Source organism: Megalops cyprinoides, chromosome 10, assembly GCF_013368585.1.
Source record: "Megalops cyprinoides isolate fMegCyp1 chromosome 10, fMegCyp1.pri, whole genome shotgun sequence".
Classification (NCBI taxonomy): Eukaryota; Metazoa; Chordata; class Actinopteri; order Elopiformes; family Megalopidae; genus Megalops; species Megalops cyprinoides.
In genome coordinates, this window is record NC_050592.1 from 25109131 (window position 1) to 25131835 (window position 22705).

At 45.8% G+C, this 22705-nt stretch overlaps 1 protein-coding gene across 1 annotated transcript in view; it reads right to left on the reverse strand.

The window, feature by feature from the left end:
* ascc3 (activating signal cointegrator 1 complex subunit 3) overlaps positions 1–22705 on the reverse strand; it is a 195927-nt gene that overhangs the window by 59270 nt on the left and 113952 nt on the right. Inside the window, exons 15-16 of the mRNA XM_036538487.1 lie at positions 1396–1587; positions 867–1091 (exon numbers count right to left, since the gene is read on the reverse strand). Of these exons, the coding sequence (XP_036394380.1) occupies positions 867–1091; positions 1396–1587 (417 nt within the window). The remainder of the gene's footprint in view (positions 1–866; positions 1092–1395; positions 1588–22705) is intronic.

The following is a 22705-nucleotide window of genomic DNA, read 5'->3' on the forward strand; positions in this document are numbered from 1 at the left end:
AAATTGACCATATTATTCTCTATTAAAGCAAAGCAGTGCAATGCTGGCAAGCAGTGATTCACACCAGTGCATACAAATGAATATTAAAAAAACACAACTTTGAAGTCAAAAGGCAGACTCTTCCACTGCATCTTAAAATAGAAACCAGAGCGAAACCACAAAAGGCCTGTTTGTGTTTAAGATGTAACCATCTCAAAGCTCTCTGGGAGCGGCTTTTCTGAGCCCGACTCATTTCTAGGATTTTGGCAACATCTAGTGGAGGTTTATCTCCCTCATAATTCCATTCTTACTGTTAGGTCCACATGATGCTGCTGCCATCTTGTGACGAAAAAGAAAAAATACAGCAAGAAAAAATACAATTTTCTACAAGCGTCTATATATCCACTATAACCCATGCTATAACCTATGTGAAATCAAACAGAGCTATGAGGAGTTCAAAAAATCAATCTCACACTCTCATTTTTGCAAATTTTCAATTATGCAACACCTGTCCTATTCATATGGTTTACTTTATGAGTATACACCACCTTCAGATCCCTGTGGACAGCCGGTAACAGCCTGTCGGAAGAAAAGTTTGGTAGGACTGGTTCTAATTGGATTGCAGTGTATTCTGATGGTACATCACCAGACAGCAATGTGATATGAGTACACATGATTGGGTGACAGTGTACAGGCAACCTACATGAGTGGGGTGTGTTTTACATGACTGGACAGCAGTGACAACTGCTGAACATGACTGGACAGCAGTGTCTCATGACCACATGTGATTGGACAGCGGTTTATCATGACTGCATGTGATTGGACAGCAGTTTATCGTGACCGCATGTGGTTGGACAGCAGTGTTTTTAACGGCGCAGTTTCCGCACCTCGGCGTTGAGGTTGTCGGCCAGGCTCTCCAGGAACTGGCTCTCGATGGGGTTCTGCTGCGTCAGCAGGGTCAGGTAGTGGCTCAGCTTGTCGTGGGTGGTGATGATGGTGCCCTCGCCGTACTTGTCGAACTGCGGGCGCCCGGCACGCCCGAAAATCTGCATCACGTCCAGGATACCCAGGTCCACCAGGGTGCCCCGCTTGGCGTCGTAGATCTGCGTGCCCTGTTAACGGACACACATGGCAACGTCATTAGAGGCCAAACTGCCAACTCCTTTCTGAAGTGACACCAGGTTTCAAAACGCCATATACAGTAAGATAAGAGATAAGATAAAACAGTACTTTATTAATCCAAAAAGTAAACTGCTTTGCCAACAGTCAGCCACATGGGAAAACAGAAGCACAAAACATAAAACAATAAAACAATTAAAAAAAAATGCAGGTACCATGCATTCATATGTGTAAGCATAAAACTGAAGTACTGCACTAATTACATGACGTACTGATAAATACAGTACAGAATCTCACCTTGATGATGACGGCGTGGGCGGGCAGGTTGACCCCCCAGGCCAGCGTGGCGGTGCACACCAGGACCTTCAGGTAACCCCGGGAGAAGAGGTTCTCCATCAGGTTGCGGTCCGAGCGCAGCATCCCGGCGTGGTGGATCCCGAAGCCGCTGGGGAACATCTCCTGCAGCTGCTTGTTCCGGGAGCGCTGGACCTGAGGGCGGAGCAAAGAGACACACCTTTTACTTCTGATTGGTGCAGGGGAAAACACATGTAGCATTGAGGAAATGCAGAAAAGACTTCAGTTTTGGTACCAGATGTTGCTATTTATTAGGTACCTCCTACACATACAATAAAAAGACAACATTTCTTCATGTGATAGGATCTTACAATTTTTTACATGTTATACATTTATACAGCTGGATATTTCTGAGGCAATGCTGTGTTAAGTACCTTCCCAGAGGTACAACAGCAGTGCCCCAGCAGGGAATCAAATTGGCAACCTTTTGGATATGAGTCCTGCTCCTTACCATTGTGCTACACTCAAGTAACAGGCAAACAAGTCTAAATACAACACACTTCCTTTCCTACAGGTGCTGATGGGTTATAAAGTCCATAGGTAGTGTACCTATTATAAAAAAACAACAGCAAAACCCTGCACCACCTGACGAGGGCAACGGAACAAACCTGCTTCGTTCAGCAGGGGATAGGAGTGGGTAAGCTGGCCGAGGGTCTCCTCATCTCACTGCTCCTAAGTGCCCTTCAACTCTCACTAGGCATTTTTAAGTTGCTTTGATGACGTCAGCGGAGAAGTGCCCATCCTCCAACAAGCACCTACTCCACCGCAGTGCGTTGTGTCACACTCAATAGCCATTGGTTGCATGCGAGCACATTGGAAGACTGCATTCATGTTGTTTCAGTGTTGCTGGCTGAATGCAGAGGTTGTTGCAGTGATCCTGATTGTGTACTTTTAAAATAGGGTACTCAAAATAGGGTCGCATTAAGGGGAGAGGGCATTTTAAAAATCCTAATTCCCTCACATCTATCACTTCTCAGCATTTGATTGGCTTTCTTTCATCCACTCTTACTGTGTCATATCTCTGTGATTTGAGATGAACTGACCCAAAGGACAACAAATACAGGTATTTAAGCAGTCCATATACTTGGGTGTAGTGGCTGGCAAAAATCTTCAGTGGAGATGAATCACTGAAATGTTCTCGAAAGGTCAGCAACATATCTTGGACTTTTGAGGCGTCTTAGATCCTTCAGACATGCTCAACAGTAATGAACACTGCCCAGTGCAGCAAATCTGAGGTAGTTCTTCTGAGAGGTTGCTTTCATATACCCAAGAACAGGATTAAAAAGCATTCACTTGTGTTGTGGGTACATATACGTACTGTTGTATTGCGTTTTGCCATTAAATGGAAGGAAAATAAATATTCATTATCATTATTATTATTATTATTATTATTATTATTGTCATCAATATATATTGCAGTTGAATGCAGTTTTCTTTGTAGAGTTGTCTTTTCAGAGATGCAAAGAACATTTTTGATTTGCTATGCATTTTTATATTGTAGAAGGCAAGCACATTTATGCACAGCACACATAATGGCAAAAACAAAGGTCACTTTAATGTGCAGAAGGCCTTCACTTCTTGGCCAATAAGAGCAATGAGAAGGTTTGCCTGTAGATCCACATGTGTAGCCTTGAGAAACAGGAAGTGTGTAGCCTTGAGAAACATTTTTGCTTCAGAATGTTGATTCCAAACTCTTTAAAAGAAACTCCATTGTTACTGGAAATATTACTGGAAATAACAGATAGTGGAAGCAGATGAGAGCAACAGCTGGTGCTAAGGGGGGAGATGGAACAGTTCTGGGGGAGGACATGGGAACAGCTGAGGCAGTTGGGAGGTTATGGGAACAGCCACAGTGGTGGGAGGGAATGGAAACAGCCACACCGGTGGGAGGAGATGGGAGCAGCTGAAGCAGTGGGAGGAGATGGGAACAGAGGATGTGCCTCACATGGCTCCCTCCATAATCTCTACAGAGGGGGGTAGGAGAGGATCAAAGAAGAAAGCCACCCCCGCACCTCAACTGTGCATTCAAGACACCCCCCCCCCACCACCCCCTGTCAAGATCAGAAAACCGCATACCCTGTTCCCTCTGTGCGGGCCCGAAGGGAAGACCATCCGCAGGTAACTACATTCCCTCACACGCTCAAGCTCAACAACCAAGACAGAATGACCCATTCAGGGTCCAGAAAACACTGCCTTTATCTGAGACATCGCCAATGTATTCAGCTTTCTACAGAAGCCCAGCGTATGTAAAGAAGGAACACAGACTCTGGTTTTGAACCTGCAACCTTCTGGCCGTTCACAGAGGCAGCTCCTTAAGCATGGTGCCATCAGGACAAACCTGTTTTTTAGAACAAGATCCATATGCAAACATGCAGAAGCGAGCAACAGCACAAATGCACACAAGCACTCACAGTCTTTTCATCATGTAAATAATCCATTTGCCACAAACACTGTCACACCTCCCTTTCTCATACTAAACACAGTAATATGGAAAAAAGGCGTGATCCCGTCTGGGAAATGAAAATATACAGTAAGGCTCTCCTCAAAGCAATGTTTCTCTGAGCTCTCACTGGGAAGGGAAGGACCTAATCATTAGCATGGGGAAGTGGGGGGGGCTAGCTCCTGCAGGCTAATAAAAACAGTTAACTTCGTTACAACCATAGGGAATTCAAAAACTCTCTAGATACAGGTTGTCATTGTGAGCTCAACCCCTCTCGCGCACCCCTGCGGTTCCCTGGCAACCTTTCCCTCCTTCCCGTGATCTCCTGTCAGGCGTTTATCGCGCTCCCCTTTCTTCTCCGCACACCTCCCCTCCGTTTGAGCGCGCCTCAGAGAGGGCGAGACGAGGGGGCGCGCTCAGCCCTGATCAGAGGAGACCTGTTCAAAGCCCCCGTCACAGATCTCGGAACAGTTTAGGGGAGCGTGCGGCGGCCTGCCTTTGAGAGGGAGCGGAGCGTGGCGGCGGGAGCCGAGCGCTGCCCCCGCTCTCTCCTTCAGGAGAGAGGGGAGAGACGAGCACCGGCGCTAACGAAGGGAGATGCTCTCCTGCTGCTGCTCAGCCGTCTCTCTGCACGCAGGCAAATGCACACACACACAATGCATACACACACACGTGCGCGCGCTCGCACGCATGCACACACAAACACAAGCATGTGCACACATACACATGCACATACACACACGCGCACACGTGCACACACACACATACACATATGCACATACACACACTCAAATACACATATACACACACGCACACACTCTTTCTTTCTCTCTCTCTCACACACACACACACACACACACACACACACAAACACAAACACAAGCACGTGCACACACACGCATATATATGCGCACATACACACTCAAAATACACATATACACACACACACACACATGCACACAAGCACACATGCTCTCTCTCTCTCTCACTCACACACACACACACACACATACATGCACAACAGACACAGATAGACTGACACACACACACAACACGCACGCACACATACATACACAAAATGCACAACACGCGCGCACAGACACGCACATACATGCTTGCAGTTTCACTTTTTTAAACATGCCATATGGTCTCTCACACACAAGTGCACACACGTGCACGTGACACCTCAAACACTAATACACACAGAAACATTATTTGTGAGCAGCTGCATATGTGTGTGTCTGTGTATTCATATATGCGTGAGAGAGACTGACAGAGCCTGTCTGCATATGCGGCATGGCTCACACACACATTTACATTCACATTTACATTACTGTCACTTAGCCAATGCTCTTACCCAGAGAGACTTACACAGGTTACAGTTTTGCATATTATCAATTGATACAGCTGGATCTTTGCACACATGCATGCTCACACATACAGAGGCACACCGCAGCGCTGGATCAGTGAGAGAGCGCCGATTGAAACGCACGTGCGGTGGGCGGGTGGCGGGGGGGTCGTGACCTGCCCAGGCAATAATCACTACGCCATTAGAGCGTTTTATTTCCCCCTCCTCTCCCCGTGAGCGGAGGTCAGCGGGGGGTCCCTCCCTGTCCCCTGTTCAGGGCCAGACCGGCTCCGGAATACCAATGCAGAGAGAGAGACCCTCTCCGGGGGGTAATGAACTACACACAGAGACACTGCAGGGAGCGCCATCCTATAGGACATCAGAACCCAATCTCGCCGCTTTTTACTACAATCTGTGACATCGCAACACAATCACACTGCACTTAATACATTTGGCTTCCCTCTATGAAATCACAACATAATCAAACAACATTTTAATACATCCTCTATAACATCACAGCGCAAACAGAATTTTAATACATGCGTGGCTCTGCCAGGATCCTTGCCTTCTTTGCATCCCTCTGCATACTTAATAATTAGTCATATATGTGCATACTTCCATGTTTCAACATGGTGTTCCATGCTGTTCATAGCTATGTTGTGCTGTTGTATGAACATGGCACCCTCTTCTTCAAATGTCTTGTGTCTTTTTATTCAAGCATGATCACTGTTGTCTACTATATATATATATATATGTGTGTGTGTATGTATCCTACAGTATGTCGGCCCTTGACACAGAGGTCGTGTGGTATGTAAGAAATATCACACGAGTGGTTCCTTTTACAGTGGGCGGGCCAAGCCACTTCTTTTAAACAATAGTCGTTATTACAACAAAGTAATGTTGATAGCTAACATGAACCTGACACCCAAATACATAGCTAGCTGGCTGGTTAGTTAGTTAAAATAAGCAATAGCTAAAATAAGGGATGGCTAACGGAATCTGAGGGAGTCTAACATTTAACTTATGGTGAGCTGAGCTGTCATACATATGTCACAGTACCATGCCTGCGGTGTTGCTGCTCCTTTCGTAGTGTGCAATAGAAGATAATATAAATTGTCACAATAAAGGTAGTAAGAACGTCAGCATGAAAGACATGAAAAATGGCATCATGGACCCAAATAAAGCAAAGCCAACTCTGAATCTGAAAAGCTCCTGGAAAGCTGGAGGCAAATAAGACATAGGAAAAGGGCTCTAAACATCCTGAAGTCATTTCGAAGGGAAGAAACGGCTGGGACACAGAAGAGGGGAGAGTGATGGATGTTTGACCCCTCACCTCTGACCTCACACTCATTCCCTTTGACACCTAAACGAACGATCTTCACACGAGCATCTGAACTGTCCCCTGACAGCCCTCACAGCCTGGGCCCTGTGATGTGAAATATAGCCACGCAGGATGAAACCAAGTGGTTTCCTTCTCCCGTCCCAAGACGGCACCGATACCTGATCGCGGACAAAACTAAGACACCTCCTCCTAACACACATTCGTGCCACACTCACACAGGCGTACATATACTCGCCTGGATGCAGACACACTCACACATACAGACATGCACATGCAAATGCAGGCGCAGTGGTAGGACACACACAAAAGCACAAGTATCTCTGACAGGTGTGACTATTATTCTTCCTCACAGCCAGACCTGCAAAGCAGCCTTGGTCTCTACGGTCCAACTTATGCTTCTAAATGCTTTTTTATTTGAAGTGCTGTGAAACACAATCACAGGTTTGCTGGTTCAAATCTTGCAGCAGTGCTGTTGCAGGGTACTAAACCAGACTAATTTTTTTTCTTGATTAATAACTTTTATGTCTATCTTGCCGAGAGAGGTTAAAAACATAGATACCACACCGGTCTTGATACTGTGGTGTCCAGTAGATAAAATAGGTAGGTAAAATGTAAGTAAAGCCAGTCACCCTAGCAAATCAACCTGGGAAATCCTAAGCAATAATAAATAATCATAAATAATGGCTGAATGAACGGCTGAGTGAATACAAGACAGAGCAATAGTGACGATATTAGCGGCATGTGCATTTGACCTATGTCACACTGGTCATGTGACGAGGCACAGGCAAAGAAAAAGAGCAGTGTAGGAAGTGTGCGGTTTAATGGCGCGCTGAGTCTCTGCTACGGCGGGCGTCACGATCAGCCTGCGTGACAATACCGCTCTTTTTGATGACCTCAGACAGGAAGGGAAAAAGCTGTTCAACTCGCAGGCCTTCGGGGACAGGAGAGCACACAGACAACGTGCCTGAGCTGGAATCCTGCCAATCATTCTGGAAGTAGTCGGAGTGTGATGTGCCATGCTGGAATCGGCTGCGTCCATATTTAGTTACCACGACTGCCTGGCCTCCGAGCGACCTAATAAAACCGCTGCAGCTATTGGTCTCTCCAGCGCTCACGCATGCATGTACACACAGGAAAATCCCAGATCTCCTCTTAACGAGCTCTGTCCCGTCCCCCAGTCTTTAACGAGCGCTGTCCTCTCCCGTTTCTTAACGAGCTCTGTCCTCCCCTCGTTTCTTAACGAGCTCCGTCCTCATACGGCATGGCTCTGCTGTGTGCACCTCTTCGCTCTGGGAATCTAATAATCAGCTAATTAAGCTCGTTAGGACCCTGATTCAGCCCTGTGGTATCTGCAATAGTGTGAACCTTACAGTCCTCACCCCCACAGAGGTGAAAAGAGAGTATGCATGTGTGTGTGAGTGCGTGTGTGTGCACGCTTTGTGAGAGTGACTGCACGGGTGTTAGATGGAATATGCAGATGGTATTCACACTTGTGATCCTGAAATTGTGTAACACTTTATGTGGCTGTGTTATACAATATTAGGATTGGGTTCTATGTAACTGTTTGTGTGTCAGAAATCCATCAGTCTGAGACACAGCCTTTTACAGGGACCCAAACTGCTCACACCAGCCACAGTTGCCATGACAATAGCCAACAATCACCTGCAACATCAGCTTCTTGTGTTTGTTAAAATACGCCCTCCGCTCCGAGGTGAGAGGGGCCTCCTCATGGTGCTGCTCTGCCCCGGAAGTGGCAGCCCGCGAACCCAAGCCCCAGGGTTCAGCACTGAGCCACTGCAGCATGGCCTCATTGCAATCACCGAATGGACACACAGTAACAAACAAATGAGATATTCCAGCACAAGGCACAACCCCAGTTCAGTCTTCGGGGCCATGCGGCTGTGTGCGTGCATGTGTGTGTGTGTGTGCGTGCGTACGTGCGTGCGTGTGTCTGTGTGTTTGCATGCATGCGGTTTGTTCGAGCGTGTGCACGCGCCGGAGAGAGATCCCCCTGCAGTGCAGTATCGGCGCTCCGGAGCACGGAGGTGATATATGATCAGGGGGCTAATTGAAATGCTAAAGATAAGGTTTGCTTTGAGCTGTCATTATGTGTTAAAGCGGCTCTTTCACAGTGTAATTTAAAGCGAGGCGGCCACGGGGCCTTCACGTCTCTATCTGTATTTAAGGTGGCAGCGCATTGTGGCTCTTAGCGGCCCAGATTAGGCGGAGCGGCGGTGAGGCCATTTCCTCCGCACTCCCGCGGACTGCTAATGCGCGCGGGGCGCCAGGCCCTGCATACCACTCCACTGCGCTCTTAAGCAGAGCAGACACCAGCTCCCATAATCACACAGTGGCACGCCAGCTGTCTGACAGAGAGAGAGAGAGCCGTGTGCGTGTGTGTGTGTGTGTGTGTGTATGTGTGTGAGAGAGAGAGAGCTACAGTGCACGCATCAGAGTAAAACAGCGTGTTCTTATGAGCATTCGAGTATTTATCCATGCGTGTGCATGTGTACTTGAGCAAGTCTCTGTGTGTTATCGGTGCGGGCATGTGAGAGTACTTGAGTGAGTCCGTTTGGGGGTAGGCGTGTGTGTGTGTGTGTCTGTTTGGGCATGTCTCATTTTAAGTATGTGAGTACATCTTGCGTGTATGCTTGTTTGTGTGTGTAAATCTTAATTTACAGTCCTAAAATAAATACTTGTATTTGTAAATTGTAAATTCTACCCATGTGACACAGACAGATGCAGGGTTATTGGATTTTAATTTGGTCAAGCCTGGATAAATAGGAGCACAGTTTGTCAACCATAAATTTCCAAAATTAAAATGGTAATACTGACACAGACAAAGGAACTCTAAACAATTTCGGAGCATATCAATCTGATTTGACCAAACAGAAATGACGAAAAAAAAAAAACCCTGCTCATTTTCACACAGAAGACAAGAGGAAATAGTGTCTTGCCAAAGCCAGTTCAGGTCCTGGGTTGTGTCATGACGGGATTAGAAAGACCTAATCATCTAGGCCACTTCTGTGCCAACAAGAAATGTAATCAGAAATTATGAAATCATTTTAACTGATGAAGAAATGTGCTCTTACGCAGTCAGGCGTGACGCTATGACATCCAAGCACCCTAGATCTGTGTCCATTTTACAATTCCAGACTAGTATTTTACGGGTACAATTTGTTACTTACTGGTGCTAATATTTCTTTTCGGAGCAAGTATGATTTATGAGTACAAATCGTGATTTTTTTGAAAACCAGTTCTTTTGACATGAAATTCTCTCCATGAATGATGATGTGTTTGTGAGAGTCAGTGAGAGTCAGTATGTGTATGTGTGTATTTGTGTGTGTGTGTATGCGCGTGTGGTCACGTTTCCATGTGCGCAAGTGTATTCGTTTATCAGAGTCCAGAGGTTTGTCTCTGAATGTGCTCTGCATATCAATCTCCCTCTCGTGTCTCTCAAAAGCTGTTTCTGCAGATCTGTGTTTACCCTCCCAAATCAACCATCTTAATATTCAGATTAAAAACCCCCTCACCTATCCCACAATTCCGCTCTGCGCGGCCGGTAATGTGAGACGGGGGGGCAGGAACTTCATTATCTCAGGGTGGGTCATCTCTAGCGCTTCAATTTCCATAATCAGGTCCCTCTCTCTTGTGTCTGTCTGCTGTCAGCTTCACTCTCGACCCGCCTGCTCCCCAGCACGTGCTCCGCCCTCTTCCACACCCACCGCGTAGCCCTCCCCTGCGGTGATTTCACACTGGCCCCACCCTCTTTTTGAACCTGACACACTACACTGTTCGTAGATCCCCTGAAAAAAGTGGGTTTTGGTGAATCTCTCTATTAAACAACAAGGATGTGAGATGTAGAAAATGCTACTGATTCTTTCATCCCACAAACAAAACTTCATCTCAAAATGCCTCACTGTCACAGTATTTTCCCTGCGCACTGTGCAGTCCGCTGGGAGAGTGAGTGGATGTCAAATGCCAGCCCACACACACACACACACACACACACACACACACACACACACGCGCACACATTGGCTCCCTCTCTCCATTATGGCCCAACAGGAAGTTCACCATAAAGCCTAACATTCCGCCTGATCTTTTTTCTCGTTTGGAGTCCTCCACCCTCCATGACAGTTCTGAACAGTGGATCACCAGAGTACATGAGCTGGCAGCGTCCCAATGCACCCTCATAAAGCGGTTTCTTCCCAGGTGACCTTACCATCAATGGTTTGGTACAGCCTCCGGGCACAATATAAACAATACATTTTCCACACTGACATTCTGATAATCAAACGTAAACAAAAAAAAAAACAAAAAAAGGAAAAAATGCTGGAACTTTGAGTGCACGCTCAGATACAATGCAACTACATATACACTACACACAATGTGCCCTCACAAAATCTACAAAGCACACAAAACATATACCTGATTCCACACGAACTTCATGAAGATCCTTCTTCAATATGTCAAAACCTTTTGAGATCTTTTTTTCACGCATGTTTAATTGTTTGGAAGACATCTATATCCTTGAATTCTGACAGGCCATGAGCAAACACACACACACACAGTATAGTACAAAGGTATGGCACTGTAAAACACGTTTCCACATACACTGTTGACTCTGACAATCACAACCAGAACCAGCTTAAACCAGTGCACAGCACAGCACAGTACAGTAAGTAACTTCAGCACCAATGGAGAGGGGAAAAACTTGTTCTCCTTCACTTCATGGGAAGCAAGGCTCTTGCAATTCTCTGATACACTTCTTGCCAGCAGCCACTGGCTATTTCATACACTACCCAAGTCCCACAGTGCGCTACAGTAGAACCGATGCCAATTGGAAGTTTTGGTGCTTCCCTTCCTGACAACTTAGCAGCTCACAGGAGCTTGACAAAGATTATTCTGACAATCAATGTTGCAGTGATTTTTACAGCTGATACAATTTTTTTTTTTTTTGCTTTGCTTTTGCAAAACTGGAATCGTGTTTGGCGGCATATTGAATCTCAAACGTTGTTAACCGGATTACAAACACAAGCTATACTGGATTTCTGACACCTTGCATGGTGAGTAAGAGCTGTCTGTGTCTCCCCGGAGGAAGGTGCAGCGTGTGCGGTAGCGCTTGGCCGCGGGCGAGCGCACAGGTGGATTCATATTGACACGCACTTCGCTTCAGTGCTTCCGTGTGCGGGCGCGAGAAGGTGTCACCGTGCGGAGAGCTTAATGCTCGCTTAGCAGTTTCAAAGTCGGGATGAATACGGGGAAAGGGGAAAAAAAGTACGGGATGCACTCTCCGTTCAAAGACTTTGTGGCATTAGCCTTAGCGATTTTGATTAGTCTGCAAGTACAGGGAAAACATTTCTGAATGTATATTCTGGGACAAAAAAAATGTTTGTGCCAATATGATATTCCCCGTTGTTTGAATGTATATGTGTGAATATGCGTGTGCTGAAGGCGATGGGGGGGGTGTAGGGGATAGAAGAGATGAAAGGAAGACAGAGCTGAATTCCCATGATTCCTGCTCTCAGGGCAGGATGTGGGTGGGAGGGAAAAGCTTGGTAAAGTCAGCTATTTTCCAAAGTTGATGATGCAGCAATTAAAAGCAGTAAATGATGCATGCAGGTATGACTAATAGAGTAAAATGTAAAATCCTTCCCTTTAGCCACACAAAGGACCGCGGCTGAATTATGCATTAGACACATGACAAATACAAGGTTCATCTCGGTGCTGATGTGTGTGCGCACATATATGAGTGTATATGTACAGTATTCTGCATGCAGGCATGAGCATGTGCGTGCCCGTATGCGTGTGTGTGTGTGTGTGTATAAGAGTTTTCATTCTCAAAAGCATGAGTACGTCACCCCACTCAGATGGGAATGTGTGAGTATCGACTCTCGATGGCTCCCTCAGAAATGCAAAATATATTAAAATGAATATGGAATTAATGAAATGACTTGTGTTGAAATAGCATCCCCAGTGATTACTGCCCCCTATAATCCCAGAAAGCCCACACTATTTCCATTTGCAAAAAAAAAATAAAAAAAAGCTTCACAGGGCTTCAGTATCTGGCTATCTGAATTCTGCTTACAGATGTCAGTAATTGTATAAAATGCCCCTTATGGCCAAAAAAGACCTTGCAGACAGACAACCTAAAGATTGTCACACGTGCTTTACAGAGCCTTTGGGGCATTTCTGAATATAATGCAAAATCCTGTCCAAAATATACACAGCACTTAATAAATCCAAATGAGCTGCCTTATTGAAAAGTGCTCCCCGGAGCTTTTGAAGTGCTGGCGTATGTCTGAGTCTTCCACTGAATCCCATCTCTCTGACAGAAACAGTTCATTTACCGTCATACTGAGGCGGGTGCAGACCCACAGTGCAAACACGCTCACGGTACGACAGACTGCTCATGCATTTATTGTGTGTGTGTCTGTGTCTGTGTGTGCGTGTGTGTGTGCTTCTGTGGGGTGTGCAGATATATGTGTGTGTGTGTGTGTGTGTGTGTGAGAGCTTCTGTGGGGTGTGCAGATATATGTGTGTGCGTGTGCGTGTGTGTTTGTGTGTGTGTGTGTGTGTGTGTGTGTGTGTGTGTGTGTGTGAGAGAGCTTCTGTGGGGTGTGCGGATACATGTGTGTGTATGTGTGTGTGCGTCTGTGGGGCGTGCAGATCTGTGTGTGTGTGTGTGAGAAGGACCCTTTTGCAGCAGAGCAGTGTGTATGCTGTAGGGGTGGGAGATGTCGTATAATCGTGGGCTGATTAAAAGGCCTTTGGTGTGTTGTCACTCTGGTGTTAAAGCCCAGCTAAAGGGCTTCTCTTTGGGGTGTTGTTCCTCTCAGACAAACAATGTGTATGTGTTTTGTTTTTCTTCCTTTTCACTTTTAAAATGAGGCACCTGGGATCACTGTGCCCATGCAGCTCCTCTCTGAGCATGCTCGGTGTGTCTCCTGCACGCAACAGTTCACGTCACAATTCAGGCGCTGCTGCACACCTACATTTTTCATGTGTGCTTTCCAAATAAAGGCAAATCATTTATTCCTTTGCATAAGAATGTCTTTCACAAGTCAGCTGGTATATTTTCACAAGGATGCCTTTTGTTATTGAGGTGGTACGCACAACAAACCAGGCAACTGAAAGGGACATGGCCGTTATAAAATACCGAGAAGCATGGAGTAACACTACTGCGTTACTTCGGTCCAACGGCACACCATCTGCAGTACACCACCCTCACCACTGGGTGTCTCTTCAAGTCCACCATAGTGCGTTCGGTCACAAAGCTCAGATGCAGAAGAGATTAAAAACAAGATGAAAAGACGGTGAGATTTCAGAGCGCGGACAGGTATTCTGCTGAAAAGGAGGGATGTTCTTCTCCTCTGTAGACCAGTGAAAGCAGTAAGTTATCTCCACTGCGAGGTGCAGCTCTTGAAATCCATCCAAGGTAAAATTGCACGATGGCAGGTCTTGGGTATTTATCAAAGCCGTTTGGAGGGACAGACGTCCAGGTTAGGCAACGCTGTAGGGATGCCTGGGACGGACACACCCCGGTGGGAGGGGTCATCTGTGGCTAAAAGGTTTGGCAGAATGCACCCCAAGCAGGCACAGTTCAAAAAGAAAGAGAGAGAGAGCTCAGAGAGAAAGAAGGAAGGGAAAAATGGAGGGTAGAAGGAGAATACCAGGTCACTGACATGTCTGCTGGCATAGTAACTGGCATTATCTCAGTGTTTTACATGTGAGAATCACAGGCTGCTGGCCAAGAGCATGCGTCCAACAGCAGACTGAGATGAGACTGTCTGTGTGAGTGCTCCATGTCTGTGGAGCCCTTTTCATGATATATACACCGCAGTCCTCTCATCACTCACACATGCATACAAATACACACACACACACAAGCACACACACACAAGCACACACACCCACACACACACATACACACACACATTTATGTAAAACAAAAACGATGGAGCCGTTCAACCTTGGACAGAGAGCACACAGTCCCCTTAAATAGCAACACCGTGTAAGACTGTCCTGTATTCAGTTATTAATCCATCCATCCATCCATCACCCATACACTGATCCCATTTCCCTTCTCCCGCAATAACCCTCCGACTGTTTCACCGTGCGCCCCCCGAAAGCTCTTCCTCTCTCGCTTGCCCCGTCACTCCCCCGCTCCCACTCTTTCACACTCTCACTGTCCCTCTCTCTCCCTCCCTTGCTTCCTCCCACTCTCTCTTGAGAGAGACAGAGAGCCAGAGTGCTAGGAAGAGAGTGGGAGAGAGGGAGAATGGGAGAGAGCTCTCTTCCTGCATGCTCGCTGGGCAGCGGAGCCCGGCGTCAGGGGAGCAGGGAACTGGGGCCTGAGCTCGAGCGGACCGGGGGATGATGGGGATTCTGGTCGCCCACTCACCCGCTTCAGGGCTCTACCGAACAAACCCGCTCTCACAAATGTGGCTTTTACTCCACTTTTCTGCCCTTTGTATAGATGTCTGCAAAAAGTAAAAACAAATAAATATGCGTAATTAATATGAATCACTTGCTCTCTCATTCGTAATTGCTTGTGCTGCTACAAGACTACCTCACTCTCCTCTATACGCCCTCTTCTGTATACTGTGCACTCTTCTGTTCTCTTTCTTTTCTTTCTTCCTTTCTTCCTGTCTAACCCAGTTCCCAATTGAATCCCTTCCCCTGGCTGCAGCCAGTTTTCAAGGTAACACACCTATAACAGGCATCCCTTGACAGTGATATAACTCCTGTGCAGGCGATCATAGAACATATCCTACTTTATCGGTGGCTATGCATGCATGCCCGGGTGTATATGCTCATGTGAGTGTGTGTATCTGCATAAGTGATTAAGCTCACAGCAACAAGCAGCCACCTCCTCTTCCAACAACTTCAGTAAATTCAAATTCATTTCTATAGTCCACTTGCTACGAGATGCAGAGTGGAAATCTCAGTTTCATACTGCAAATTTTATTTGGACTTAGTTCGCTTGCCATTAACTTTTGGTTTCCCCCCCAAGAATGTGAAATAAAAAAGTAAGGCTGGTTGTTCACCGTTTTCGGAGATGGCATGTACTCCTTTCACACTTTTTTCTTTCCATTTTTTTTTTTTTTTTGCTGCTCACTCTTCAGCAACACTGACAGTGTGTGGGCTTGCATGTAAGTCGATCAGCCCTTGTAACTGAGCACACACGTCAGAGTAACAAAAAAAAGGATAATGGAAACCTACCTGGAATCTAAACTACGCAAGCCAGCTTCCTGTTCTACATTCAAAAACGGTCATTAAGAACATCATTATACTGTAGGCAATACAATAACGGCCAGGCCAAGCAATCAGCCCTGAATGTTTCAGACAGGGCCTCGACACGACAGCAATGATCCAGCAACAGGGTGGATCTGACCTCTGACCTCCTCCCAAACCACGGTGTAATGAGGCTCAACACATTGCCAATTCCTGCCATTTCTGTGAGGAACATATTGAGGGAAAACTCTAAAAATATCACGGCACTCAGCTCAAAATTGCAAACTCATTCACAAAGCCATTTTGACTGTGGTTTCTTTTTTTACTGTAATAGAGGGGAAAACATTTTATTCATAACCACATCAATTTTAAATTGGATCCCTGCTGGGATATGACCTCACACCCCTCAAATCACCTGTCAGGTGCCCCGGCTTGATCCCTACACAGACAAACAACCCTTAATCAGCACCCACACAAACACCTGGACACAACACAAACACTCCCTCAACTCTATATACTCACGCTGAAATACCATACACAAACATTCAACACAACCCAAACAGCCCCTTTTCAAAAAGTAAACATTCTGAACAAAGCTGCGCCAAAAACGGCCCAAAACTACCCAAAAAACCCGTCACCGACACCTCGTCAAAGTTACAAACGCCCCAATCTGTACAAGCCGCAGGTAAACGCAAAACGCCATCTGACACGCAGCGCTAAAAAAACCTAGAAACAATCGATAGCAATCAGAAAGCTCACGCGGCTCGCCACTTATCTTACATTTCAAACCTTTCGGTGGACGGACACTTCTGCAAGCCGGCGCAATTCATCTAAAGCTGAAGAGGATAAGAGATTAATAAACACGCGTTGCTCTTGTTATTTTTCACTGTCAATTATTCAAATGGGGTGCATTATGATATGCGAGCTTGATGGACAGCCGCTTCAAAAAACGAGAGGTAAAACATATTAGCGATTATCGGCAAAAAATTGTGTAGAGGAATCACTTGTGACTTCTAAGTAGGATAAATAATGCTAAATTATATAATTGACCTTATAGGTGCCGCAATTCAGTACATATGCGAAAGGGAGATTAAAACGGCCATAAATATTAATGTGCCGGCAATTTCCATACACAAATGAGCGATGCATTATCGTTCTCCGTAGGCGGTGGGTGGTGATCTCTGGGCTGGAGGGAGGTTCGCGGCCGGCGCCTCCGCAGTACAGCGCCTCCGCTCCGAAAGCCACGACGGGGGGATGGAGAGAGAGAGAGAGAGAAACAAACAAACAGGGAGAGGTGAGAGGCCCTTTCATCCGTGCCCACCCCGGCGCAGCAGGAAAGCAGCGGGATAATTAGGACCGAAAGAAAAAAAAAAAAAAGAGAAAAAAACCTCCGCTAATCCGCTCCGTCACATCAATCAAGGGCTTTTTAATAACAACTTTGAAACTTTTTTTTTTTTTTTTTAAACGGAGCTGTCTTTGAGAGCGCAGGTGTATGGTGATGTTCGTCGGCTTTGCGTCTGCACTGCAATAACGCCAGTACGCCCGTGATGGCTGTGATGTATGAGACCCTTTCACACCTGTTGCGTGGTGTCACTTTAATTTGTCTGCCATGGAAATGGGAAAGTCCTACAGTTCCTAATAATGTGAAAAAACACGCAATGTGGCGTGCAAGCCAGTGGAATGACAATGCTGTCACTTGACGACCAAACCATGGAATGCTGTTCTTAGCCGATGAAGTAACAGAAAAAAAATTACATTACCTTATTGTCATTTAGCAGACAATCTTATCCAGAGCAATTTATCCTGAGGCAACTCCGGGTTAAGTATCTTTCCCACGGGTACAACAGCAGTGCCCCAGCAGGGACCTGAACTGGCAACCTTTCAGTTATAAGCCCTGCTCCTAACCACTATGCTACCTTGCCGCCCAAAAATGTACATAAAAATGTATCTGAGTTGGAAGAAACTCCCTTTCTGTGTCCAAGAGTACAAAGTGAAAGCGATATGGCGTAACATGCACCTGAAAGATTCAATTTGACAGCCTCAAAAGATGTTCTCCTCACTCATATCCCAACCTGTCGAATATCACAGAGGAAATGATCAGTGCTCCTCCAACAAATCAAAGGCTGAAAGAACTCACATTAAGAGACAGAGGGAAACTCAGAGGCATGACAGTTAGTAATGCAGTTCCAAAAGTTCTTTGTATTTCACTGGTATTTCCATAGTATTAGTGTACAAACAATACTTACAAGATATGCCTGCTTCTCCTATTTTGCTTTTATTATCTTTTTCATCTGTCATTTAATATACAATGGCACATATTTCATATCTCATACTGGATATAATATAGATAATATACAATGAAATTTGTCGAGGCACACTGAAACGACTATCACTAAACCACGATTCATGACAATGAACCAACAAATAAGCCCAATTTTCTTTTACCTTCATCATCACCATCATCACCACCACCACCATCATCATCATCATCTCCGTAATGATGACTGAAAAGTGATTATTAGATCTAATGCTTTGGATGATTTGGTGCTTCTAGATGGATTTTTACAGCGAAAGCATGTGAAATGGAAGAATGCTTGTTCTTCAGATCCAAACAGCACATCCGTTTGAAGAAAAGTCTAATCCACATATTGTAAGAAAGCTACTGACACTCATTTAAAGTTAAAAGTACACTTTCGGCTTTTATCATCAAACTGCATTTCCATTCAATTACGGACCTAATCACTGTGTTATAGCATACACTGGCTCTTGTGAAATCATGTCTCCTAAATGACTCTGGGGCCTTCAAACCCGTGAATGAAATGTGACAAATTGATTGCATTTTATTACCTTTTCAAAGATTTGGCATACAACCATATATTCATTAGTACACCGAAGGTCATTTCAGATGACTACTGTACATGCACAGAGTATGCGGTTTGATTATTTAAATATAAAATATCTATATATATATATATATATATCAGATATTGTGTCTTCAGAATACCATAAACAAGAAAAAGATGTCACACAGACTTCTATGAAGAATTAACATGAAATTGCATGGTACGGTCCAAGTCATCCGCAAATCAGTCATTGCGCAACATTTGAATTATTTTTGTATTCTTTCAATAGCTTCATTTTTCTTCCGTCAACATTGCTACCCAGATGCATTCCGGCTTTAATGCCTTTCTCTGTGCGCAGCATAATACACACATGTACATATACATATTGCATATGCCCCCATATGTCCTCCTACAGCAGACGGATGAAGTCAGAAGTAGATGGCAAGTCCCAGTGGAAAATTACTGAATGAAGAGTGTGGTGCTGGACAGTGTCACGACCTGTCAATCACCGCCTCGGTGACGCAAGCCCCCATCAACTGACATGCAGGTCATTTGACTGGCGCACCAGCATTTGTTCATTTATTTATTGCCTCCCTTTTCCTCTGGAGACCCAAACGTAATATTATTTTTAGATGCAGCATAATCTCTTGTGCGCATTTCTTTTTTTTTCTGTCTTTGCTTTTTAAAGTGGAGAGAATGAATTGATCTTTATATTTATATAAATCTCTCATAAATAGAATAAGATTACGGAGGGCACCGAGGCAGGCATTAATCTTGGCAGTGCACCAGGGAATAGTGCTGAAAGGTTACTAAATTTATCAAAATCAAGCTGTTGGCGAAATTTAAATATGGAAATAGAACTCAAAATAGACAGAGACCCACGCATCTCCCAAACCCACCTACTCCCTAGGTCAATAAAGCACCTCATGTTCTGAAACTGTGCACCCCACACTTGCACACACTCAAGTTCACTCTCAGCATTATTACACTGTGCAAGCTGCTACAAAAATACATTTCAATTTATACATCATTCCTAAATAAATATATACACACAGCTTTATTTCTCTATGGATTTAAAACTTCATACTGATTTTTTTTAAAAGAGTTTCACTACCCCCTTTGCTTCAGAATTTATTTGACCATGTTTGAGAACAGTGCCTGTTATCATCCCTGCAAGCATATCAGTGCGAGTGAGGTTACGGTGTCTAGCAACATAAAACAAATTCAATTTATGTTTTCTACAGCTAGGGAAGAAATTCACTGTATTTGGGAGTCAAACTTACTGACTAGCCTGAAGGAAAAAAAAAAAACAACAACCAAAAAAAAAAAAAACAGCAACAAAAACAACAGAAAGAGTATGTAAAAGGACTGAGCATTTAAATTTTGCCATGGTAACATGGAGCCGGAATGACCCCGAGTGAAGGGGCAGGCCAAGAGCAAGGCTTTATGGATAGAGCTGGTCGACCCTGCGGGGCATAACCTGTGTCTCATGTTCCGTGCGTTAAAGCTCAGTTATGAAGCAACACAGCAATGACAATAAAGGGTTGAAGGCCTGGTCACCTCAGCTTTCATTCGGCTTTTCAAATCGGCTTTGCTCATGCTGACTGTTAGTTAGAGGGATTCTGAGAACCAAACACCTTGAACCTGAATGTAATTGGAGGATAAAATGTGTAGAACCCAGAAAAGGGGATTCTGGGAGGACAAAAAAAAGACTAACAAAGAACCTGGGGAATCAAATTCTGGGATCAAACAGAAAGAATCTGTCGGATGGAATTCTGGGAAAGATTATTTTTCCCGCATGAAGTGTTCTTTTAATAAAAAACAGAGAAGGCTGCATCAAAGAATTTGCGATTTTGTACACTGCACATCCCACATTAGCAGAAAACATCATTTAAAGAGCACTACTCTGTCCCTGTTGGAGTGTTTCTGTTTGAAGATTTTTTTTCCTCCTTCCCCACCTCTCTACAGGAAAACTTTGAAAGATCTGAAACAGAGATGCATTTCAAATACTATTTTGATTACATTCAATTCGTTTTGTGACAGAGATCCGGCTGCTTTGCAGATATTAATGTAGCCTAAGTAATGCTCATCTCTCAGACGACACGTTCCTTTGATCTGCCTGTTGACGAGATCGCGAGCTGACAACTCGTAATTACGTGTGAAGTACCTCTCAATCACGTCGAGTGTCGGGCGGAATACTGAGGAGGCCCATTCTCCGCGCTCTCGCGCGCTGTCCACCGACACGCCACCCTTCCTCCACCGACACAGCGTCCCCCTTTAAAGCCCCGCAACTTTCCGGCAATCTTCACTCGAGGTGTCACTCACGAGCGCTGCCGATGATCAAGACGCCGGCAGTGACAGCGGGTAACAACGGGCTTTGAACGCCGGCTGATGCAACTCCTCTACTAGGAGCCGCTCACGCGAGATGAAAGGCTATAGGTAAAAGAAAGGATGGAAGGAGCGAGAGCTGGGGAGGGAGTGGGGGGCGGATGGGGGGGGGGGGGGTAGAAGGTTTGGAAGGAAGAAGAGGAAGAACGAAGGCAGGGAAAGACGGAAGACAGGGCAGGAAGAGGAAGAAAGGACAGACAAATGCGAGCACACATTGACACGCTCGCGGGGGCCTCGATGTTAGGGTTGAGGAAGATGAGGAGCGGAGGGCTGTCAGGCTGTTAATGAGCGGCCGCCGAATACGGCAGAAGGCTTCGCCGCGCGGTAATGACCTCATGGGGTGGGGGGGGGGGATTTCACAAAGGACAGTGGGACGACAGAGCAAGCCTCAGACGTGTCTCTGAGGCTCGTTATCGATCCCCGTCTCAGAGTATCATGTACGGATAAATAATATCAATCATCCAGCTGTATTGACCGGCGACGGAGGTGTCACGCGCCGCTAGGTTGGACAGTAACTAACGAGCTGCATTTAGGCCAGAGCGGACCGGACCAGACCGGACCGGCGGATGGACCAGACGCCCACTCTTTCTTTGGAGGTCATACTCACCATGATTGGGCAAAGGGTCCAGCATTACACAAACAACTCAGAGGTTTCAGAACCCGGTCAATGGAACGAAGGACGGCCACATGTGGGGCTCAAATCCGCAGCTACCCCTTCCAAACAAAATGCATCCCAAGGCGTTTCTCAGCTTACCGGGATACTCCTTCTAGGCTACGACAGACAGGCAAAATGGCCCAAACGACAAGAACGGTTTCACTGGTTTAGCGAGACTTTAAAAAATCGCCGTCTGCTGAGCTAGAAGATGCGTCCCTGTTAGAGGGTGATTTTGCGCTCAGTGTGATGTAAAGTGTCACGGCTCTGCTTACAGACTTGAAGCCGATGGCTAATGATGCAGACAGAGAGAGCGCGAGTGTGCTGGTCCAACAGTGCTGTGCCGCCGCTCTGTTGTGACAGCCGACGGATATCACTACAGGCAGCGCCGCCAGTCCGCTGTCCTCACCTATTATTATTCATTTAAATCCCACTTTTTTTACCGCTAACACACACTTCCCGCTGGGAAAAGAGCAGCGTCGGGCACTGGTTTCACCGCAGTAAAATGAGCAAGGACCCCTGCTCAAAGGTATGGCGGTCATTTCCAACCCAAAGAGCTCAATGCCGGTTATGGTGAAAGATAACCGTTAGCGCTAGCAGGGACACACCAGACAGCACCCATTAGCTCTGTCCGGATGCGTAGGAACACTCCGGTTTCTGGTATGTGAACGAGAGCATTGTCCCTGAGGATGAAAAGCAAGGTTAAAAAAAAGAAAACACTATATTGCTCATTGACGTCGAGCATTTATAATTGCTCGGAGATGGTCGATAATATTTTACCCGCCAGCCGCGGAAGCTGGCGGGGAGTTGGTCCGATACTTAGGTCTGTAATTTCCTGCGGTGTGTGTCTCTCCTCGGCGGGCCTGGCCCCCGCGCTTCCTCACTTTGTTTACCGGCTCCCCCGAGGAACGGGCTTTAAGAAGGTGACTGACCTCAATTTCTCTGCCTTCCCTCTCCTTTAAATCTCATGAATAAACGCTCCTAAATAATGCCGCGTGGC